Source organism: Oncorhynchus masou, chromosome 13, assembly GCF_036934945.1.
Source record: "Oncorhynchus masou masou isolate Uvic2021 chromosome 13, UVic_Omas_1.1, whole genome shotgun sequence".
Classification (NCBI taxonomy): domain Eukaryota; kingdom Metazoa; phylum Chordata; class Actinopteri; order Salmoniformes; family Salmonidae; genus Oncorhynchus; species Oncorhynchus masou.
Window position 1 is genome coordinate 94,378,083 of NC_088224.1, and position 25,204 is coordinate 94,403,286.

Genomic DNA, 25,204 nt, shown 5'->3' on the forward strand with positions numbered 1-25,204 from the left:
TGACAGATCTAGGTGCTGCTGTAGGCCCTCCTTGGTTGGTGACAGATCTAGGTGCTGCTGTAGGCCCTCCTTGGTTGGGGACAGATCTAGGTGCTGCTGAAGGCCCTCCTTGGTTGGGGACAGATCTAGGTGCTGCTGTAGGCCCTCCTTGGTTGGTGACAGATCTAGGTGCTGCTGTAGGCCCTCCTTGGTTGGGGACAGATCTAGGTGCTGCTGTAGGCCCTCCTTGGTTGGGGACAGATCTAGGTGCGGCTGTAGGACCTCCTTGGTTGGGGACAGATCTAGGTGCTGCTGTAGGCCCTCCTTGGTTGGGGACAGATCTAAGTGCTGCTGTAGGCCCTCCTTGGTTGGGGACAGATCTAGGTGCTGCTGTAGGCCCTCCTTGGTTGGGGACAGATCTAAGTGCTGCTGTAGGCCCTCCTTGGTTGGGGACAGATCTAGGTGCTGCTGTAGGCCCTCCTTGGTTGGGGACAGATCTAGGTGCTGCTGAAGGCCCTCCTTGGTTGGGGACAGATCTAGGTGCTGCTGTAGGCCCTCCTTGGTTGGGGACAGATCTAGGTGCTGCTGAAGGCCCTCCTTGGTTGGGGACAGATCTAGGTGCTGCTGAAGGCCCTCCTTGGTTGGGGACAGATCTAAGTGCTGCTGTAGGCCCTCCTTGGTTGGGGACAGATCTAGGTGCTGCTGTAGGCCCTCCTTGGTTGGGGACAGATCTAAGTGCTGCTGTAGGCCCTCCTTGGTTGGGGACAGATCTAGGTGCTGCTGTAGGCCCTCCTTGGTTGGGGACAGATCTAGGTGCTGCTGAAGGCCCTCCTTGGTTGGGGACAGATCTAGGTGCTGCTGTAGGCCCTCCTTGGTTGGGGACAGATCTAGGTGCTGCTGAAGGCCCTCCTTGGTTGGGGACAGATCTAGGTGCTGCTGAAGGCCCTCCTTGGTTGGGGACAGAAGCGCCTGATCATCAGCAAACAGTAGAAATTTGGCATCAGATTCTAGTAGGGTGAGGCCGGGTGCTGCAGACTGTTCTAGTGCCCTCTCCAATTCATTGATATATATGTTGAAGAGGGTGGGGCTTAAGCTGCATCCCTGTCTCACCCCACGGCCCTGTGGAAAGAAATGTGTGTTTTTTGCCAATTTTAACCTTCAGACTTGTTGTTTGTGTTCATGGGTTTTATAATGTCGTATGTTTTTCCCCCAACACCACTTTCCATCAGTCTGTATAACAGACCCTCGTGACAAACTGAGTCAAGGGCTTTTTTGAAGTCAACAAAGCATGAGAAGAACTTGCCTTTGTTTTGGTTTGTTTGTTTGTCAATTAGGGTGTGTAGGGTCAATATGTGGTCTGTTGTACGGTAATTTGGTAAAAAGCCAATTTGACATTTGCTCAGTACATTCTTTTCACTGAGGAAATGTACGAGTCTGCTGTTAATGATGATGCAGAGGATTTTCCCAAGGTTGTTGTTAACTCATATCCCACGGTAGATATTGGGGTCAAATTTGTCTCCACTTTGTGGACTGGAGTGATCCATCCTTGGTTCCAAATATTTGGGAAGATGCCAGAGCTAAGGATGATATTAAAAAGTTTAAGTATAACCAAATTGGAATTTGTGGTCTGTATATTTTAAAATTTCATTAAGGATACCATCAACCCCACAGGCCTTTTGGTTTGGAGGGTTTGTATTTTGTCCTGTAATTCATTCAAGGTAATTGGAGAATCCACTGGGTTCTGGTAGTTTTCAATAGTTGATTCTATGATTTGTAATTGATCATGTATCTGTTTTTGCTCTTTGTGCTTTGTTATAGAGACAAAAAGACATCTCTCGCACTGTCTGTGTTTCTCTCTCTCTCTGTCTCTACAGTGCCCTTATATAACACTATATGCTGAGTGTCTGTGCAGACTGCTGTGTTTGTGAAGAAGTGTGTCATTGCAGGAGAGAGAGGAAGTGAAGAAGTGTGTCATTGCAGGAGAGAGAGGAAGTGAAGAAGTGTGTCATTGCAGGAGAAGGAGGAAGTGAAGAAGTGTGTCATTGCAGGAGAAGGAGGAAGTGAAGAAGTGTGTCATTGCAGGAGAGGGAGGAAGTGAAGAAGTGTGTCATTGCAGGAGAGGGAGGAAGTGAAGAAGTGTGTCTGCAGGAGAGGGAGGAAGTGAAGAAGTGTCATTGCAGGAGAGAGAGGAAGTGAAGAAGTGTGTCATTGCAGGAGATGGAGGAAGTGAAGAAGTGTGTCATTGCAGGAGAAGGAGGAAGTGAAGAAGTGTGTCATTGCAGGAGAAGGAGGAAGTGAAGAAGTGTGTCATTGCAGGAGAAGGAGGAAGTGAAGAAGTGTGTCATTGCAGGAGAGAGAGGAAGTGAAGAAGTGTGTCATTGCAGGAGAAGGAGGAAGTGAATAAGTGTGTCATTGCAGGAGAGAGGAAGTGAAGAAGTGTGTCATTGCAGGAGAGGGAGGAAGTGAAGAAGTGTGTCATTGCAGGAGAGAGAGGAAGTGAATAAGTGTGTCATTGCAGGAGAGAGGAAGTGAAGAAGTGTGTCATTGCAGGAGAGGGAGGAAGTGAAGAAGTGTGTCATTGCAGGAGAGGGAGGAAGTGAAGAAGTGTGTCATTGCAGGAGAGGGAGGAAGTGAAGAAGTGTCATTGCAGGAGAGAGAGGAAGTGAAGAAGTGTGTCATTGCAGGAGATGGAGGAAGTGAAGAAGTGTGTCATTGCAGGAGAGGGAGGAAGTGAAGAAGTGTGTCATTGCAGGAGAAGGAGGAAGTGTGTCATTGCAGGAGAAGGAGGAAGTGTGTCATTGCAGGAGAGGGAGGAAGTGTGTCATTGCAGGAGAAGGAGGAAGTGAAGAAGTGTGTCATTGCAGGAGAAGGAGGAAGTGAAGAAGTGTGTCATTACAGGAGAGGGAGGAAGTGAAGAAGTGTGTCATTGCAGGAGATGGAGGAAGTGTGTCATTGCAGGAGAGAGAGGAAGTGAAGAAGTGTGTCATTGCAGGAGAGAGAGGAAGTGAAGAAGTGTGTCATTGCAGGAGAGGGAGGAAGTGAAGAAGTGTGTCATTGCAGGAGAAGGAGGAAGTGTGTCATTGCAGGAGAGGGAGGAAGTGAATAAGTGTGTCATTGCAGGAGATGGAGGAAGTGTGTCATTGCAGGAGAGGGAGGAAGTGAAGAAATGTGTCATTGCAGGAGAAGGAGGAAGTGTGTCATTGCAGGAGAAGGAGAAAGTGTGTCATTGCAGGAGAAGGAGGAAGTGTGTCATTGCAGGAGAGGGAGGAAGTGTGTCATTGCAGGAGAAGGAGAAAGTGAAGAAGTGTGTCATTGCAGGAGAAGGAGGAAGTGAAGAAGTGTGTCATTGCAGGAGAGGGAGGAAGTGTGTCATTGCAGGAGAGAGAGGAAGTGAAGAAGTGTGTCATTGCAGGAGATGGAGGAAGTGAAGAAGTGTGTCATTGCAGGAGAGGGAGGAAGTGTGTCATTGCAGGAGAAGGAGGAAGTGTGTCATTGCAGGAGAAGGAGGAAGTGTGTCATTGCAGGAGAGGGAGGAAGTGTGTCATTGCAGGAGAAGGAGGAAGTGAAGAAGTGTGTCATTGCAGGAGAAGGAGGAAGTGAAGAAGTGTGTCATTGCAGGAGAGGGAGGAAGTGAAGAAGTGTGTCATTGCAGGAGAGGGAGGAAGTGTGTCATTGCAGGAGAGAGAGGAAGTGAAGAAGTGTGTCATTGCAGGAGAGAGAGGAAGTGAAGAAGTGTGTCATTGCAGGAGAGGGAGGAAGTGTGTCATTGCAGGAGAGGGAGGAAGTGAAGAAGTGTGTCATTGCAGGAGAGGAAGGAAGTGTGTCATTGCAGGAGAGGGAGGAAGTGAAGAAGTGTGTCATTGCAGGAGAGAGAGGAAGTGAAGAAGTGTGTCATTGCAGGAGAAGGAGGAAGTGCGGACAACGTGTAGGCTGTTATCATTCCTAAATATGGGTCTCACTGTCAGTTCTAGAGATCTAAGGAGAGGGCCTTATGTTGTGACGTTAGCATTTCTACTAGACTTGTCTGGTTGGTGGTGTTGTTATAGACTGTTGTCGTATTGATCATTACAATCGTACAATTACTGTCTTATCAGTCTTCCCATGGACAGATTACAGTGCATGTTTCCATAGCCTCTAGTCTAGTCTATGTCCTGACTCTAGTCTGCTGGTCTGCTCTATGTCATGACTCAAGTCTACTGGTCTGCTCTATGTCCTGACTAGTCTGCTGGTCTGCTCTATGTCCTGACTCTAGTCTGCTGGTCTGCACTATGTCATGAATATGGTATACTGGTCTGCTCTATGTCCTGACTAGTCTGCTGGTCTGCTCTATGTCATGACTCTTGTCTGCTGGTCTGCTCTATGTCGTGACTCTGGTATTCTGGTCTGCTCTATGTCATGACTCTGGTCTGCTCCATGTCATGAATCTGGTCTGCTCTATGTCATGGCTCTGATATACTGGTCTGCTCTATGTCATGACTCTGGTATACTGGTCTGCTCTATGTCATGACTCTGGTCTGATCTATGTCTCGACTCTGGTATACTGGTCTGCTCTATGTCATGACTCTGATCTGCTCTATGTCTCGACTCTGGTATACTGGTCTGCTCTATGTCATGACTCTGGTCTGCTCTATGTCTCGACTCTGGTATACTGGTCTGCTCTATGTCATGACTCTGGTCTGCTGGTCTGCTCTATGTCATGACTCTGGTATACTGGTCTGCTCTATGTCATGACTCTGGTCTGCTCTATGTCATCACTCTGGTATACTGGTCTGCTCTATGTCATGACTCTGGTCTGCTCTATGTCATGACTCTGGTCTGCTCTATGTCCCGACTCTGGTATTCTGGTCTGCTCTATGTCATGACTCTGATCTGCTCTATGTCATGACTCTGGTATACTGGTCTGCTCTTTGTCATGACTCTGGTATACTGGTCTGCTCTATGTCATGACTCTGGTCTGCTCTATGTCTCGACTCTGGTATACTGGTCTGCTCTATGTTATGACTCTGGTATACTGGTCTGCTCTATGTCATGACTCTGGTCTGCTCTATGTCTCGATTCTGGTATACTGGTCTGCTCTATGTCATGACTCTGGTCTGCTCTATGTCATGACTCTGGTCTGCTGGTCTGCTCTATGTCATGACTCTGGTCTGCTGGTCTGCTCTATGTCATGACTCTGGTCTACTGCTCTGGTGTATTAGATGGGTGTGTAGCTCTGAGGAGAGAATATTTTATTTATTTTATAGATGGAGCAGCTGATGTCTTTGAGGACAGAAAGCAGTGTGATGACACTCCCTGTCTCCCTGTGTGATGACACTCCCTGTCTCTCTGTCTCCCTGTCTTCCTGTCTCCCTGTCTCCCTGTCTTCCTGTCTCCCTGTCTCTCTGTCTCCCTGTCTCCCTGTGTGATGACACTCCCTGTCTTCCTGTCTCTCTGTCTCCCTGTCTCTCTGTCTCCCTGTGTGATGACACTCCCTGTCTCCCTGTCTCTCTGTCTCCCTGTCTCTCTGTGTGATGACACTCCCTGTCTCTCTGTCTCCCTGTCTCTCTGTGTGATGACACTCCCTGTCTCCCTGTGTGATGACACTCCCTGTCTTCCTGTCTCCCTGTCTCCCTGTCTTCCTGTCTCCCTGTCTCCCTGTCTCTCTGTCTCTCTGTCTCCCTGTCTCCCTGTGTGATGACACTCCCTGTCTTCCTGTCTCTCTGTCTCCCTGTCTCTCTGTCTCCCTGTGTGATGACACTCCCTGTCTCCCTGTCTCTCTGTCTCCCTGTGTGATGACACTCCCTGTCTCCCTGTGTGATGACACTCCCTGTCTTCCTGTCTCCCTGTCTTCCTGTCTCCCTGTCTCCCTGTCTTCCTGTCTCTCTGTCTCCCTGTCTCTCTGTCTCCCTGTGTGATGACACTCCCTGTCTCCCTGTCTCTCTGTCTCCCTGTCTCTCTGTGTGATGACACTCCCTGTCTCTCTGTGTGATGACACTCCCTGTCTCTCTGTCTCCCTGTCTCTCTGTGTGATGACACTCCCTGTCTCTCTGTGTGATGACACTCCCTGTCTCTCTGTGTGATGACACTCCCTGTCTCTCTGTCTCCCTGTCTCTCTGTGTGATGACACTCCCTGTCTCTCTGTGTGATGACACTCCCTGTCTCTCTGTCTCCCTGTCTCTCTGTCTTCCTGTCTCTCTGTGTGATGACACTCCCTGTCTCTCTGTGTGATGACACTCCCTGGCTCCTTGTGTGTTCTGCGTTCCAGGAAGTAAATGGATTATGTTGCCGTGGTAAAGGGGAATATGAGATGAGGAAGGAGGGGCTGGCTGGGGGACTGGGCTTCCTTCATCTCCACTGACCTGAAAGCAAAACGCTGGATGTCTGCCAAGTATCCCATGTCAACGTTCCAGTTGTTTTATTCATATCGATGCAGATGAAGGAAAGCAAATGAGGAGATGAGATGAAGGAGAGGAAGGAGATGAGGAGAGGAAGCCACTTTAGACCATTGAGGTACAGCCATAGTTCTGTTGAGGGAGGACCGCATCATAATTACATTATGCTGACTAGTCCACTCTTGTCCTGTTCAGTTGGCTAGTAACATCCTGTTGACTCTCTCTGTGACTCTCTCTCTCTCTGCTGGTCTATTTAGAACAGTGTTAGCCTCATGGTTATTGTCTATAAACATGTTGAATCACTAAATTCCTGTTGTCTCTCTGCGACTCTCTCTCTCTCTCTCTCTCTCTCTCCTGGTCTATTTAGAACAGTGTTAGCCTCAGCTTCATCTATACATGAGTCCATCATGGTTATTTGGCTAGTAACTTCCTGTTCTCTCTCTCCTGGTCTATTTAGAACAGTGTTAGCTAAGTGCCTCAACCTCCTGCAATATAAATCAGTCATTCACATCAGATATACATTGTTAAACTGTTGGGTTATATCGATCTGATCTTATTTACTACTTGTGTTTATGTGACGTGGTGCAAGGGAGGTGATCAAAATATATATATATTTTTTAATCAGTGTGATGGTGTGTGGTGTTTTGTGTTGTGTCAGGCTTTGTGAGTAGGGTTGTTCTGGCTCTAGCAGGGTGTCACGTTATAAAGAGTCCCCATGCAGGGCTGTTCTGGCTCTGCTCTGACTGGGAAGATGATACTCTAGCAGGGTGTCACGTCATAAAGAGTCCCCATGCAGGGCTGTTCTGGCTCTGCTCTGACTGGGAAGATGATGCTCTAGCAGGGTGTCACGTTATAAAGAGTCCCCATGCAGGGCTGTTCTGGCTCTGCTCTGACTGGGAAGATGATGCTCTAGCAGGGTGTCACGTTATAAAGAGTCCCCATGCAGGGCTGTTCTGGCTCTGCTCTGACTGGGAAGATGATGCTCTAGCAGGGTGTCACGTTATAAAGAGTCCCCATGCAGGGCTGTTCTGGCTCTGCTCTGACTGGGAAGATGATGCTCTAGCAGGGTGTCACGTTATAAAGAGTCCCCATGCAGGGCTGTTCTGGCTCTGCTCTGACTGGGAAGATGATGCTCTAGCAGGGTGTCACGTCATAAAGAGTCCCCATGCAGGGCTGTTCTGGCTCTGCTCTGACTGGGAAGATGATACTCTAGCAGGGTGTCACGTTATAAAGAGTCCCCATGCAGGGCTGTCCTGGCTCTGCTCTGACTGGGAAGATGATGCTCTAGCAGGGTGTCACGTTATAAAGAGTCCCCATGCAGGGCTGTCCTGGCTCTGCTCTGACTGGGAAGATGATGCTCTAGCAGGGTGTCACGTTATAAAGAGTCCCCATGCAGGGCTGTTCTGGCTCTGCTCTGACTGGGAAGATGATGCTCGAGCAGGGTGTCACGTCATAAAGAGTCCCCAGGGATGTAGCTGGGAGCACCATTCATCATGTTAACTGCTCACACACACACAACAATATACTGTAATTTGATGTATGCCCCAAGAGACATGTACACCAGTGGAGGCTGGTGAGGGGAGGACGGCTCATAATAATGACTGAAACGGAGTATGTGGAATGGCATCAAACGCCATGGAAACCATTCCACTGATTCCACTCCAGCTATTACCAGGAGCCCCGTCCTCCTCAATTAAGGTGTCACCCACCTCCTGTGATGTACCGGTGATTTCAGGTCAACCTCGGAGAAGCAGTTTCAACCTCAAGGGTCCTTTAACACTGTTAAATAAATATCCTCCATGCTTGACGGAAGTGTGTGCGTCTGTGTGTTTCAGAGTGAGAGTGCCATCCTGAAGGAGAGGGAACTGTCCCTGGAGCTTGCCAGGATCAGGGATGAAGTGGGTAAGTCAACGCCTGCCATGCCAGCTGGATTGCTAGCATAATGCTATCTGGATTGCTAGCTGGGTTGCTAGCTGGATTGCTAGCTGAATGCTATCTGGATTGCTAGCTGGATTGCAGGCTAATTGCTAGCTGGATTGCTAGCTGGATTGCTAGCTGAATGCTATCTGGATTGCTAGCTGAATGCTATATGGAGTGCTAGCTGGGTTGCTAGCTGGATTGCTAGCTAAATGTTATCTGGATTGCTAGCTGAATGCTATCTGGATTGCAGGCTAAATGCTATCTGGATTGCTAGCTGGATTGCTAGCTGAATGCTATATGGATTGCTAGCTGAATGCTATCTGGATTGCAAGCTGGATTGCAGGCTAAATGCTATCTGGATTGCTAGCTGGATTGCTAGCTGAATGTTAACTGGATGCTAGCTGAATTGGTAGCTGGATTGCTAGCTGGATGCCACATGTTTCCGGAAATGTGACATTTTAGGAGATAGGGGACTATAGACAAGATACATTGAGTGGTTGCCAGCTAGGTAGGGAGATGGTGAGTCACTGGGCTGTGGCAGCAGGTATGCTACATTACCATGTCATCTATTATACAGAATATGAACCTGTAACGACAGGGCAGGAGCTAGTCTCCCTAGAGAGGGATGGGGCTGGTGAAGGATTCAGGTTAGTCAGGTTACCCTGTCTGATATGTTGGGAGATTCAGGTTAGTCAGGATACAAGGAAATATTCAGCATATCAATGTTACCTTGTATAAGGGCACAAGGCGAGACCCAAATGCAGACACAGGGGGCAGATGGTTGAGCTCCGATATTTATTATACCAAAAGGGGTAGGCAAAAGGCAGGTCAGGGACAGGTGAGAGTTCATAAATCAGGTCAGAGTCCAAACAGTACCAGGCGATAGGCAGGCTCGAGGTCAGGACAGGCAGGGGTTCAGTAACGAGGTCAGAGTCCAAACAGTACCAGGCGATAGGCAGGCTCAAGGTCAGGGACAGGCAGAGTGGTCAGGCAGACGGGCTCAGAGTCCAAACGGTACCAGGCGATAGGCAGGCTCGAGGTCAGGGGCAGGCAGATTGGTCAGGCAGGCGGGCTCAGAGTCAGGACTGGAAGGGTCAAATCCAGGAGGGCGAGAAAAAGAGACACTGGGAAAAGCAGGAGCTGAGACACAAAAACACTGGTTGACTTGAGAAACAAGACGAACTGGCACAGAGAGACAAGAAACACAGGGCTAAATACACCGGGGATAATAAGTGACACCAGGAGGGGGGTGGAGACAAGCACAAGGACAGGTGAAACAGATCAAGGCTTGACACCCTCTCCGATCAGCATAGTCATGTTACCCTCTCTGATCAGCATAGTCATGTTACCCTCTCTGATCAGCATAGTCATGTTACCCTCTCTGATCAGCATAGTCATATTACCCTCTCTGATCAGCATAGCCATGTTACCCTCTCCGATCAGCATAGTCATGTTACCCTCTCTGATCAGCATAGTCATGTTACCCTCTCCGATCAGCATAGTCATGTTACCCTCTCTGATCAGCATAGTCATGTTACCCTCTCTGATCAGCATAGTCATGTTACCCTCTCTGATCAGCATAGTCATGTTACCCTCTCTGATCAGCATAGCCATGTTACCCTCTCTGATCAGCATAGTCATGTTACCCTCTCTGATCAGCATAGTCATGTTACCCTCTCCGATCAGCATAGTCATGTTACCCTCTCTGATCAGCATAGTCATGTTACCCTCTCTGATCAGCATAGTCATGTTACCCTCTCTGATCAGCATAGTCATGTTACCCTCTCTGATCAGCATAGTCATGTTACCCTCTCTGATCAGCATAGTCATGTTACCCTCTCCGATCAGCATAGTCATGTTACCCTCTCTGATCAGCATAGTCATGTTACCCTCTCTGATCAGCATAGTCATGTTACCCTCTCTGTCTGATAGTCATGTTGTCCTGTCTGATGGTCATGTTGTCCTGTCTGATAGTCATGTTGTCCTGTCTGATAGTCATGTTGTCCTGTCTGATGGTCATGTTGTCCTGTCTGATAGTCATGTTGTCCTGTCTGATTGTCATGTTGTCCTGTCTGATAGTCATGTTGTCCTGTCTGATTGTCATGTTGTCCTGTCTGATTGTCATGTTGTCCTGTCTGATAGTCATGTTGTCCTGTCTGATTGTCATGTTGTCCTGTCTGATAGTCATGTTGTCCTGTCTGATAGTCATGTTGTCCTGTCTGATAGTCATGTTGTCCTGTCTGATAGTCATGTTGTCCTGTCTGATAGTCATGTTGTCCTGTCTGATAGTCATGTTGTCCTGTCTGATAGTCATGTTGTCCTGTCTGATAGTCATGTTGTCCTGTCTGATAGTCATGTTGTCCTGTCTGATAGTCATGTTGTCCTGTCTGATAGTCATGTTGTCCTGTCTGATGGTCATGTTGTCCTGTCTGATTGTCATGTTGTCCTGTCTGATCGTCATGTATCCCTGTCTGATTGTCATGTTGTCCTGTCTGATAGTCATGTTGTCCTGTCTGATTGTCATGTTGTCCTGTCTGATAGTCATGTTGTCCTGTCTGATTGTCATGTTGTCCTGTCTGATTGTCATGTTGTCCTGTCTGATAGTCATGTTGCCCTGTCTGATTGTCATGTTGTCCTGTCTGATAGTCATGTATACCAGTCTGATAGTCATGTTGTCCTGTCTGATAGTCAAATCAAATCAAATTTATTTATTTGTACATCAGCGGATATCTCAAAGTGCTGTACAGAAACCCAGCCTAAAACCCCAAACAGCATGTTGTACATGTCTGATAGTCATGTTGTCCTGTCTGATTGTCATGTTGTCCTGTCTGATAGTCCAAACATAGTCATGTTATCCTGTCTGAGCAATGCATGTGTAGAAGCACGGTGGCTAGGAAAAACTCCCTAGAAAGGCCAAAACCTAGGAAGAAACCGAGAGAGGAACCAGGCTATGAGGGGTGGCCAGTCCTCTTCTGGCTGTGCCGGGGGGAGATTATAACAGAACATGGCCAAGATGTTCCAATGTTCATAAATGACCAGCATGGTCCAATAATAATAATCACGGACAGGGCCAAACAGGAAAGATATATCCCCACCCACTTTGCCAAAGCACAGCCCCCACACCACTAGAGGGATATCTTCAACCACCAACTTACCATCCTGAGACAAGGCCGAGTATAGCCCACAAAGATCTCCGCCACGGCACAACCCAAGGGGGGGGGGGCGCCAGATGTTACCCTGTCTAGGGTATGAGGTAGTTGGAGTGATTGATTGAAGTACTACAGTGGCATTCGGAAAGTATTCAAACCCTTTGACTTTTTCCACATTTTGTTACGTTACAGCCTTATCATAAAATGGATTAAGTAAAAGAATGTCCTCATCGATCTACACACAATACCCCGTAATGAGAAAGTGAAAACAGGTTTAAAAAAACAAAACAGAAATACCTTATTTACATAAGTATTCAGACTCTTTGCTATGAGACTCGAAATTGAGCTCCTGTTTCAATTAATCATCCTTGAGATGTTTCTACAACTTGATTGGAATCCACCTGTTGTAAATTCAATTGATTGGACATGATTTGGAATGGCACACACATGTCTATATAAAGTCCCACAGTTGACAGTTAACTTCCGAGCCAAAACCAAGCCAAGAGGTCGAAGGAATTGTCCGAAGAGATCCGAGACAGGAATCTATCAAGGCACAGATCTGGGGAAGGGTAACAAAACATGCAACATCGAAGGTCTCCAAGAATGCATTGACCTCCATCATTCTTATATGGAAGAAGTTTGGAATCACCAAAACTCTTCCTAGAGCTGGCTGCCAAACCGAGCAATCCGGGGATAAGGAACTGAGTCAGGGAGGTGACCGAGAACCTGATGGTGACTCTGACAGAGCTCCAGAGTTCCTCTGTGGAGATGGGAGGTCCTTCCAGAAGGACAGCCATCTCTGCAACACTCCACCAATCAGGCCTTTATGGCAGAGTGGCCAGACGGAAGCCACCCCTCAGTAAAAGGCACATGACAGCCCACTTTTGCCAAAAGATATCTACAAGATTCTCAGGTCTGATGTTACCAAGATTAAACTTTTGGGTCTGAATGCCAAGCGTCATGTCCGGAGGAAACCTGGCACCATCCCAACAGTGAAGCATGGTGGTGGCAGCATCATGCTGTGGGGATGTTTTTCAGCGGCAGGGACTGGGGGACTAGTCAGGGTTGAGAGAAAGAACGGCGCAAAGTACAGACAGATCCTTCTAACGGGACAACGACCCTAAGCACACAACCAAGACAATGCAGGAGTTGCTTCGGGACAAGTCTCTGAATGTCCTTGAGTGGCCCAGCCAGAGGCCAGATTTGAACCCGATCAAACATCTCTGGAGAGTTCTGAAAATAGCTGTGCAGCGACGTTCCCTTCGACCTGACAGAGCTTGAAAGGATCTGCAGAGAATAATGGGAGAAACTCCCCAAATACAGGTGTGCCAAGCATGTAGTGTCATGCCCAAGACTGTAAAGGTGCTTCAACAAAGTACTGCGAAAAGGGTCTGCATACTTATGTACATTTTTGCTTTGTCATTATGGGGTACTGTGTGTAGATTGATGAGAAACCCCCCCAGCAGTCCTACAGAACAATCTAAAAGGGGATTCGTGTGTAGATTGATGAGAAACCCCCCCAGCAGTCCTACAGAACAATCTAAAAGGGGATTCATCAGAGAAAATGACTTGGACCCCAGTCCTCCGCAGTCCAATCTCTGTACCTTTTGCAGAATATCAATCTGTCCCTGATGTTTTTCCCGGAGAGAAGTGGCTTCTTTGCTTCCCTTCTTGACACCAGGCCATCCTCCAAAAGTCTTCGCCTCACTGTGCGTGCAGATGCACTCACACCTGCCTGCTGCCATTCCTGAGCAAGCTCTGTACTGGTGGTGCCCCGATCCCGAAGCTGAATCTACATTAGGAGACGTTCCTGGCGCTTGCTGGACTTTCTTGGGCGCCCTGAAGCCTTCTTCACAACAACAATTGAACCGCTCTCCTTGAAGTTCTTGATTATCCGATAAATGGTTGATTTAGGTGCAATCTTATTGGCAGCAATATCCTTGCCTTTGAAGCCCTTTTTGTGCAAAGCAAGGATGATGGCACGTGTTTCCTTGCAGGTAACCATGGTTAACAGAGGAAGAACAATGATTCCAAGCACCACCCTCCTTTTGAAGATTACAGTCTGTTATTCAAACTCAGTCAGCATGACAGAGTGATCTCCAGCCTTGTCCTCGTCAACACTCACACCTGTGTTAACGAGAGAATCACTGACATGATGTCAGCTGGTCCTTTTGTGGCAGGGCTGAAATGCAGTGGAAATATTTGGGGGGGATTCAGTTCATTTACATGGCAAATAGGGACTTTGTAATTAATTGCAATTCATCTGATCACTCTTCATAACATTCTGGAGTATATGCAAATTGCCATCATGCAAACTGAAGCAGCAGACTTTGTGAAAATTTATATTTGTGTCATTCTCAAACCTTTTGGTCACGACTGTAAAGTCCCTGGTTTGAATCCAGGCTGTTTCACATCCGGCCGTGATTGGTAGTCCCATAGGGCGGTGCACAATTGGCCCAGCGTCGTCCGGGTTTGGCCGTCATTGTAAATAAGAATTAGTTCTTAACAAGGCAGCGTGAAGATTAATATGTGTCATTCTCAAAACTTTTGGCCACTACTACATGTGACCCCCCCACCCCCCCAAAGGTGCGGACTCCGGCAGCAAAACTTGACTTGACTCTAAAGGGGAGGGTCTCTTTTGGGCCTGCTCAAAAACGCATGGACAGTAGCGCCAACATTAAATTCAACATTACACACACACACACACGCACACGCACACGCACACGCACACGCACACACACACACACACTCAGCTCAGTAAGATCCAACCCCGAATCTCATTGGTTCTGTAATCAAACCGAATCACACCGAATTGTGTCGCACGTGTCAAACTCATTCCACGGCAGGTTTTCGCCCCTCCCTTGGATTGATGAACTAAGGTCACTAATTAGTAAAGACCTCCTCTCACCTGGTTGTCTAGGGTTTAACTGCAAGGAAAAACCAAAATCCGGCAGACACTAAAGCCCTCCAAGGAATGAGTTTGTCACTCCTGCTGTATGGAATCTAGATACATATTGAATCGTCTTGAAAACGTAAAGATCCCTAGTAACTATACTATCCTTCTTCTCTTTGTCTCCTCCTCCCTCAACCCCCCCCAAGCCTCAAGTGTGTCGCGGTGGGAGATTCTGCAGCAGGACAAGGGGGAGTTGGAGCGGAGGTTTGAGCGGGAGCTGGAGGGTCTGCGTGCCCAGCAGCAGAGTGAGCTGGGCCGGCTGGAGGAAAGACTGAGGCAGTATCACAGCCTAGAGATACAGCGCCTGGAGGCCCAACGACAGGAGCAGCTGGAGAGACTGAGGACACAGCAGCTGGAGCAGGTAGGGAGGGAAATATATATACACACACACACACACACTAGACTACCTGCCGCGGTTACATGCACACGCACATACATACATACATACACATACACACACACACACACACACACACACACACACACACACACACACACACACACACACACACACACACACACACACACACACACACACACACACACACACACACACACACACACACATGCATACATACATCACAAAAGTGAGTACACCCCTTACATTTTTGTAAATATTTGAGTATATCTTTTCATGTGACAACACTGAAGAAATGACACTTTGCTACAATGTAAAGTAGTGTGTTCAGCTTGTATAACAGTGTAAATTTGCTGTCCCCTCAAAATAACTCAACACACAGCCATTTATGTCTAAACCGCTGGCAACAAAAGTGAGTACACCCCTAAGGAAGACAACCTTGAGATGGTTCTACAACATGATTAGAGTGAACCTATGGTAAATTCAATTGATTGGACATGATTTGGAAAAGCACACACCTGTCTATACAAGGTCCCACAGTTGACAGTGCATGTCAGAGCAAAAACCAAGCCATGAGGTTGAAGGAATTGTCCGTAGAGCTCCGAGACAGGATTGTGTCGAGGCACAGATCTGGGGAAGGGAACCAAAACATTTCTGCAGCATTGAAGGTTCCCAAGAACACAGTGGCCTCCATCATTCTTAAATGGAAGAAGTTTGGAAGCACCAACTCTTCCTAAAGCAGGCCGCTCGGCCAAACTGAGCAATCGCGGGAGAAGGGCCTTGGTCAGGGAGGTGACCAAGAACCCGATGTTCACTCTGACAGAGCTCCAGAGTTTCTCTGTGGAGATGGGAGAACCTTCCAGAAGGACAACCATCTCTGCAGCACTCCACCAATCAGGCCTTTATGGTAGAGTGACCAGACGGAAGTCACTCCTCAGTAAAAGGCACATGACAACCCACTTAGAGTTTGCCTAAAGGCACCTAAAGGACTCTCAGACCATGAGAAACAAGATTCTCTGGTCTATATTACCAAGATTGAACTCTTTGGCCTGAATGCCAAGCGTCATGTCTGGAGGAAACCTGACACCATCCCTACGGGGTAGCATTGTGGTGGCAGCATCATGCTGTGGGGATATTTTTCAGCGGCAGGGACTGGGAGACTAGTCGGGATCGAGGCAAAGATGAACAGAACAAAGTACAGAGAGATCCTTGATGAAAACCTGCTCCAGAGAGCTCAGAACCTCAGACTGAGGTGAAGGTTCACCTTCTAAAAGGACAACGACCCAAAGCACACAGCCAAGACCATGCAGGAGTGGCTTCGGTACAAGTCTCTGAATGTCCTTGAGTGGCCCAGCCAGAGCCCGGACTTGAACCCGATCGAATATCTCTGGAGAGACTTGAAAATAGCTAAGCAGCGAAGCTCCCCATTCAACCTGACAGAGCTTGAGAGGATATGCAGAGAAGAATGAGAGAAACCCCTCAAATACAGGTGTGCCAAGCTTGTAGCGTCATACCCAAAGGTGCTTCAACAAAGTACTGAGTAATGGGTCTGAATACTTATATACTTATATCTGCTTATTTTTTTTTATACATTTGCAAAAATATTTTTAAAAGCTTTTTTTGGCTTTGTTATTATGGGGTATTGTGATGTCATTATGGGGTATTGTGATGTCATTAGGGGGGGTATTGTGATGTCATCAGGGGGTATAGTGTGTAGATTGATGAGGGGAAAAAGCGATTTAATACATTTTAGAATAAGGCTGTAACATAACAAAATGTGGAAAAAAGTCAAAGGGTCTGAATACTTTCCGAATGCCACTGTACAGACACACACACAAAAAATAACAAGGTTTTGATTGTGCGACTGAATGTGATTGTGACTATATTGTCAATGTGATTTTAGTTTAGTTTTTTTGTGACCAACTTTTTTATTTAGTTTTGTCATTTTTCTTTTTTTCAGAGGGGGGAGGTTACAGGTACAACACGTAAATAAAAATAAAAACATATAAAGATCCCCTCCCTCTACTGTGTTCCTGTGTGTCTCCAGATGGAGGAGGTGACGGAGAACCATGAGGAAGCTCTGACTGAAATGGAAAACAACCACAATGACACACTGGTCACTCTCAAGGAGGAGCATGCCAGGACTGTCAAAAGTACATTTAGAAAAACACTGCTCTGTGGACTCTCAACACAACCTGGTCTCTCTCTCTCACACACACACACACACACACACACACACACACACACACACACACACACACACACACACACACACACACACACACACACACACACACACACACACACACACACACACACACACACACACACACACACACACACACACACACACACACACACACACACACACACACACACAGACAGACAGAGACAAAAGGAGAGAGAGAGAGAAAGACAAAAGGAGAGAGCTAGAGAGAGAAGAGAGAGGCTATGCATCATACAGACAGACAGACACTCGACTACATCCTGACTGAATTGTGTTCTGATGTTTCCATCAGACCTGAAGATGGCCCATGAGCAGCAGAGGAAGTCATTGGAAGAGGACTTTGAGAAGCTCAGACTGTCGCTGCAGGTACGGTCCAGTTACGGTAATGTTATCAATCAATCGATTGTTTGTAATGATGACATACTGTATATAAAGTTGTGTTGAAACACTTCTGTCCAGGACCAGGTGGACACACTAACCTTTCAGAACCGCAGTCTGAGAGACCGAGCCAAGCGATTTGAGGAGGCTCTACGCAGGAGCACCGACGAACAGATCGTGGTAACAGAAGCACCTTTATACCGGCTGCTAACATGCATCCTTTGTCCTAATCTTTTCCACCTGCTAATTGTGATCAGATCTTTTAACTGGGGGTCGATGATTAAAAGACACACGGTGATCAGATCCTCTCCAACTCCGGAGGTCGTCCGACATTGTTATCTGGATATCTTACAAGCGTAGACGGATCTAGACAGCGAAGCCATTGTTATGCAGGGTAGCCTGGTGGTTGGCGCGTTGGACTAGAAACCGGAAGGTTGCAAGTTCAAACCCCCGAGCTTACATCAGAACGACAGATTTGTACCTTGTCAACTCGGGGATGTGAACTTGCAACCTTCCGGTTAAGAACAAATTCCTATTTTCAATGACGGCCTAGGAACAGTGGGTTAACTGCCTGTTCAGGGGCAGAACAACAGGTGGCGGTAGGGTAGCCTAGTGGTTAGAGCATTGGACTAGAAACCGGAAGGTTGCAAGTTCAAACCCCCAAGCTGACATCAAAACAACAGATTTATACCTTGTCAGCTCAGGGATGTGAACTTGCAACCTTCCGGTTACTAGTCCAACGTTGGACTAGTTGGACCAGGCTACCCTGCCACCCCCCTGTGGCTCCGCCCCCGAACAGGCAGCTAACCCACTGTTCCTAGGCCGTCATTGAAAATAAGAATTTGTTCTTTAACTGACTTGCCCAGTTAAATAAAGTTAAAATAAAATTTAAAAATGATCTCTGTCTAAAACCATTGTCAGGTGGCACCATTGACGTTAAATGCAACAATTCTACTGAGTTATAGTTCATAAAAGAACCATAATCTATGGATTTTACATGATTGGGCAGGGGCTCAGCCATGGGTGGGCTTGGGGTGGCAGTGTAGCCTAGTGGTTAGAGCATTGGACTAGTAACCAAAAGGTTGCAAGTTCAAATCCCCGAGCTGACAAGGTACAAAATCTGTCGTTCTGCCCCTGAACAGGTAGTTAACCCACTGTTCCTAGGCCATCATTGAAAATAAGAATTTGTTCTTAACTGACTTGCCTGGTTCAATAAAATAAAAAGGCCCACCCACTTGGGAGCCAGGCACATCCACTTTTTCCCACAGTTGAAAAAGGCGGATATGGAGGTCCTGAGTTGGTGTGGTTACACGTGGTCTGCGGTTGTGAGGCCCGTTGGACATACTGCCAAATTCTCGAAAACAACGTTTGGTGGTGGCTTATGGTTGAGAAATGAACATTCAATTATCTGGCAACGGCTCTGGTGGACATTCCTGCAGTCAGCATGCCAATTGCCCGCGCCCTCAAAACTTGAGACATCTGTGGTATTGTGTTGTGTGACAAAACTGCACATTTTAGAGTGACCTTTTATTGTCCCCAGCACAAGGTGCACCTGTGTAATGCTAATGCTGTTTAATCAGCTTCTTGATATGCCACACCTGTCAGGTAGATGGATTATCTTGGCAAAGGGAGAAATGCTCACTGACAGAGATGTAAACAAAGTTGTTCACAAAATTGTAGAGAAATACACTTTTTATAGGTGTATGGAACATTTTGGGGATCTTCAATTTCAGCTCATACATGTTGCGTTTATGGAATATCTGTCAAACAATGTTCAGAAAGGAAGGAACAGACACAGCGGACAGATAACAGACACATTTCACCGCCATGAGTCGAAAAATTTCTGGAAATGTGTGCACATTCAGAATGGAGACACAATCAAGGCAAAGGACCCATGTCAGCACCAGGTATAGACGGGACTTTAGAGTTGATCAATGCTTACATTATAAATGGGATTCAGTCCCTAGTCGTTTCTTGGTTTGCCTTCAGGATGCTCTGGCTCCATACCAGCACATTGAGGAGGATCTGAAGAGCTTGAAGGAAGTTCTTTTAATGAAGAATCAACAGATCCACGAACAGGACGTCAAGATCTCTGAGCTGGAGAGAATGGTAGGCTCAAAATGAATGGTTATCTATCAGAATGGTAGGCTCAAAATGAATGGTTATCTATCAGAATGGTAGGCTCAAAATGAATGGTTATCTATCAGAATGGTAGGCTCAAAATGAATGGTTATCTATCAGAATGGTAGGCTCAAAATGAATGGTTATCTATCAGAATGGTAGGCTCAAAATGAATGGTTATCTATCAGAATGGTTATCTATCAGAATGGTAGGCTCAAAATGAATGGTTATCTATCAGAATGGTTATCTATCAGAATGGTAGGCTCAAAATGAATGGGTATCTATCAGAATGGTAGGCTCAAAATGAATGGTTATCTATCAGAATGGTAGGCTCAAAATGAATGGTTATCTATCAGAATGGTTATCTATCAGAATGGTTATCTATCAGAATGGTTATCTATCAGAATGGTTATCTATCAGAATGGTTATCTATCAGAATGGTTATCTATCAGAATGGTTGTGTGTCAGAATGGTTATCTATCAGAATGGTTATCTATCAGAATGGTTATCTATCAGAATGGTTGTGTGTCAGAATGGTTATCTATCAGAATGGTTATCTGTCAGAATGGTTGTGTGTCAGAATGGTTGTGTGTCAGAATGGTTATCTGTCAGAATGGTTGTGTGTCAGAATGGTTATCTATCAGAATGGTTATCTATCAGAATGGTTGTGTGTCAGAATGGTTATCTATCAGAATGGTTGTGTGTCAGAATGGTTATCTGTCAGAATGGTTGTGTGTCAGAATGGTTATCTATCAGAATGGTTGTGTGTCAGAATGGTTGTGTGTCAGAATGGTTATCTATCAGAATGGTTGTGTGTCAGAATGGTTGTGTGTCAGAATGGTTATCTATCAGAATGGTTGTGTGTCAGAATGGTTGTGTGTCAGAATGGTTATCTGTCAGAATGGTTGTGTGTCAGAATGGTTATCTATCAGAATGGTTGTGTGTCAGAATGGTTATCTATCAGAATGGTTGTGTGTCAGAATGGTTATCTGTCAGAATGGTTATTTATCAGAATGGTTGTGTGTCAGAATGGTTATCTATCAGAATGGTTATCTGTCAGAATGGTTGTGTGTCAGAATGGTTGTGTGTCAGAATGGTTATCTATCAGAATGGTTGTGTGTCAGAATGGTTATCTATCAGAATGGTTGTGTGTCAGAATGGTTATCTATCAGAATGGTTATCTATCAGAATGGTTATCTATCAGAATGGTTGTGTGTCAGAATGGTTGTGTTTCAGAATGGTTGTGTGTCAGAATGGTTATCTATCAGAATGGTTGTGTGTCAGAATGGTTATCTGTCAGAATGGTTGTGTGTCAGAATGGTTATCTGTCAGAATGGTTGTGTGTCAGAATGGTTATCTGTCAGAATGGGTATCTGTCAGAATGGTTGTGTGTCAGAATGGTTATCTGTCAGAATGGTTATTTATCAGAATGGTTGTGTGTCAGAATGGTTATCTATCAGAATGGTTATCTGTCAGAATGGTTGTGTGTCAGAATGGTTGTGTGTCAGAATGGTTATCTATCAGAATGGTTGTGTGTCAGAATGGTTGTGTGTCAGAATGGTTATCTATCAGAATGGTTATCTATCAGAATGGTTGTGTGTCAGAATGGTTGTGTTTCAGAATGGTTGTGTGTCAGAATGGTTATCTGTCAGAATGGTTGTGTGTCAGAATGGTTATCTGTCAGAATGGTTATTTATCAGAATGGTTGTGTGTCAGAATGGTTATCTATCAGAATGGTTATCTGTCAGAATGGTTGTGTGTCAGAATGGTTGTGTGTCAGAATGGTTATCTATCAGAATGGTTGTGTGTCAGAATGGTTGTGTGTCAGAATGGTTATCTATCAGAATGGTTATCTATCAGAATGGTTATCTGTCAGAATGGTTGTCTGTCAGAATGGTTATCTATCAGAATGGTTATCTATCAGAATGGTTGTGTGAGAACTCAAGCAAATAAGGCAGAGTGACAGAACGAGCATTCGTACACCTTCAGAGAGTGGTGGCTTTTTAATTGAGCAGGGAAAGCAGTTGGTTTGATTAATTAAAAGTTGTGCTGTGTGTGTGGGCACGTGTGTGTGTGTGTGTGTGTGTGTGTGTGTGTGTGTGTGTGTGTGTGTGTGTGTGTGTGTGTGTGTGTGTGTGTGTGTGTGTGTGTGTGTGTGTGTGTGTGTGTGTGTAATGTTGAATTTAATGTTGGCGCTACTGTCCATGTGTTTTTGAGCAGGCCCAAAAGAACGTGTTCCTGGAGGAAAGGGTGCAGATGTTACAGCAGCAGAATGAAGACCTGAGGGCCAGGATAGACAAGAACCTAGCCATGTCCAGGTAACAGACACCAGCAGAATGAAGACCTGAGGGCCAGGATAGACAAGAACCTAGCCATGTCCAGGTAACAGACACCAGCAGAATGAAGACCTGAGGGCCAGGATAGACAAGAACCTAGCCATGTCCAGGTAACAGACACCAGCAGAATGAAGACCTGAGGGCCAGGATAGACAAGAACCTAGCCATGTCCAGGTAACAGGCACCAGCAGAATGAAGACCTGAGGGCCAGGATAGACAAGAACCTAGCCATGTCCAGGTAACAGGCACCAGCAGAATGAAGACCTGAGGGCCAGGATAGACACAAACCAAGCCCACCTGCAGACTCTTTACAGTGTGTCGTCTGACAACACCTCACCCTTTTAAAGGTGTTCGTTCCGTCTTTTGTCATCTCATAAATAATGTTGTTTTTTTACAACCCCACAACACTGCCCCTCTTCTATCCCTCTCCACCCTCCCATTCTCTAACCCTTCCCCCTCCCACTCTATCCATCCCCTCTCCTCCACTCTTCCTCCCTCCACCCTCTGTTCCCCCATTTAGACAACTCTCGGAAGAGAACGCCAACCTCCAGGAGTCAATGGAGAAGGAGAGCAACGAGAAGAAACGCTTGAGTCGGAACAACGAGGAGCTGCTGTGGCGTCTGCAGAGCCCTCACATGTCCCCCACCGGCTCCCCCATCCACCGAGGCTCTCCCATCCTCCACTCCTCCAACACCTCCTCCCCTGGTCACCACCGTTCCTCCGCTGGCCCTGGGTCACCCGCACGACCACACTCCTACCACCAATGAGACGTCTCTCCTCAATGCCTCCCCATCGTCTCCATCTCCCTAATCTCCTTTTCCAGATGAGGAGGTAGATGATGGAAGAGCATTTCTTCCTCCCACTACATCCCCTCATCCATCCACTGACTTCGTCCATTCACTGACTTCGTCCATTCACTGACTTAATCCATCCACTGACTTCATCCATCTGCTTACTTCATCCATTTATTGATTTCATCCATCCACTGACTCCTTCCATCCACTGACTTCATCCATCCACTGACTCCGTCCATCCGCTGACTTCATCCATTCATTGATTTCATCCATCCACTGACTTCATCCATCCCCTGACTTCATCCATCCCCTGACTTCATCCATTCATTGATTTCATCCATCCACTGACTTCATCCATTTATTGATTTAATCCATCCACTGACTTCATCCATCCATTGACTTCATCCATTTATTGATTTCATCCATCCACTGACTTGTCTTGGGAAGTCTCTCTCCCTTTTTTTTATATGGAGGACGGAGGAACCTCTTCTTCTACCCACAACGTCTCTCCTTCCATCCATTCATCCCTGGAACTCTGGGACTTTTCATCCATAATTTTCCTCTTTAATTTTTATTCTCTTTCTTCAATCAACGTTCTATCCCGACGAGGGAGAAATATGTCTCCATCCAGTCAACTCAGAAACATTTTCCCCCCTTAGTGCATATTAGTGTCCCTATCTAAGGATAGTTGGCTTCGATGCTGACCAGACCCGTTTGGGGGGGTTCAGTTTAGTATCTCTGAGGTGAACGACCCTCTGTCTGTAAAACTTGCCCAGGTCCAATGTTCCACTACTAGATGGATATAGACACAGGCCAAGGCAACACATCTGTGTGACAAATTCTGAAGTGACAGAATGTGTTTCCCAAGTAAGGACTGAGGACAGAGCTCCCCTCCATCCCATCTTGTTTGTTATCTCCGACCTTCACGTATTGTAATATCACAAGGTCTGTGCTCTCGAACCACGGAGGTTTTGAAATGTAGGATTTTTTTTGGTTTTTAACCCGTCTCTCTATCAAAAAACACGCTGATGCCCCTCCCCTTTATGAATTCTATCAAGCAGACAGACTGATGTAGAAGAAGGACTCTCTCCGCCATTTTGGATCTCATGGTGCCTACAGTATCTCTCTCCATGTATTTACCTCCAACTGTATCTTCAGCTTACTGGTCAGAAACGCAACAATGAATACAAGAAGCGCCTTCGCTGTCCTGCCTTTACTGTCTGCCTTCTGTATTACAGTAGGCAGGTCTCACACCAGCAATATCCTTCTCAAGTCCCCCCCCTGGTAACTACACGACAGCATTAAGAAACAACTGCATATGTATTCATGATGTTAGCCTTCATATAGTGCACATTACATTTATGTGTTAGTCGTTTAGCAGACAGTCTTCTTCAGAGAGACTAACAGGAGCAATTAGTGTTAAGTGCCTTGCTCAAGGGCACATCGGCAGATTGTTTTTTTCTCACCTAGTCAGCTCGGAGGGGGGGACCTTTCGGTTACTGTCTCAAGGCTGTTGACCGCTAGGCTACCTGTTGCCCCACATATGAATAGTTACAGTATATAAGTAAGAGGCACTGAAATTCTACATACCGGTTAAGATCATAAAGTCCTGACGACCCCATTTAATCCAGTTAGCCCTAGACTGCTACTGAGCCACATGGCGGATCAATGTTGGACGCAGAAATCTACCGACCTAACACTGACGCTGTCCTCGAAAGACTGGGATCGTCAAGGCATCCGTGCAGTACTTTAGTTGAGGGTCACTGTAGGGCCGTGCAGTACTTTAGTTGAGGGTCACTGTAGGGCTGTGCAGTACTTTAGTTGAGGGTCACTGTAGGGCCGTGCAGTACTTTAGTTGAGGGTCACTGTAGGGCTGTGCAGTACTTTAGTTGAGGGTCACTGTAGGGCCGTGCAGTACTTTAGTTGAGGGTCACTGTAGGGCCGTGCAGTACTTTAGTTGAGGGTCACTGTAGGGCCGTGCAGTACTTTAGTTGAGGGTCACTGTAGGGCCGTGCAGTACTTTAGTTGAGGGTCACTGTAGGGCCGTGCAGTACTTTAGTTGAGGGTCACTGTAGGGCCGTGCAGTACTTTAGTTGAGGGTCACTGTAGGGCTGTGCAGTACTTTAGTTGAGGGTCACTGTAGGGCCGTGCAGTACTTTAGTTGAGGGTCACTGTAGGGCTGTGCAGTACTTTAGTTGAGGGTCACTGTAGGGCTGTGCAGTACTTTAGTTGAGGGTCACTGTAGGGCCGTGCAGTACTTTAGTTGAGGGTCACTGTAGGGCTGTGCAGTACTTTAGTTGAGGGTCACTGTAGGGCCGTGCAGTACTTTAGTTGAGGGTCACTGTAGGGCTGTGCAGTACTTTAGTTGAGGGTCACTGTAGGGCTGTGCAGTACTTTAGGGTCCATAGACAGTAGTACTGTGCAGTACTTTAGGGTACATAGACAGTAGTACTGTGTAGTTCTTTAGGGTCCATAGACAGTAGTACTGTAAGGTACTTAAGGGTCCATAGACAGTAGTACTGTGCAGTACGTTAGGGTACATAGACAGTAGTACTGTGCAGTACGTTAGGGTACATAGACAGTAGTACTGTGCAGTACGTTAGGGTACATAGACAGTA

At 46.6% G+C, this 25,204-nt stretch overlaps 1 protein-coding gene across 1 annotated transcript in view; it reads left to right on the forward strand.

Annotated features, from left to right (window-relative positions):
• Window positions 1–23,853, forward strand: part of mtus2b (microtubule associated tumor suppressor candidate 2b) — a 100,646-nt gene extending 76,793 nt beyond the window's left edge. Inside the window, 8 exon segments of the mRNA XM_064985591.1 lie at window positions 8,186–8,252; window positions 14,519–14,733; window positions 16,778–16,883; window positions 17,250–17,323; window positions 17,417–17,515; window positions 19,325–19,444; window positions 21,674–21,774; window positions 22,313–23,853. Of these exon segments, the coding sequence (XP_064841663.1) occupies window positions 8,186–8,252; window positions 14,519–14,733; window positions 16,778–16,883; window positions 17,250–17,323; window positions 17,417–17,515; window positions 19,325–19,444; window positions 21,674–21,774; window positions 22,313–22,559 (1,029 nt within the window). The 3' untranslated portion in view covers window positions 22,560–23,853.
• The last annotated feature ends 1,351 nt before the right edge of the window (window positions 23,854–25,204 follow it).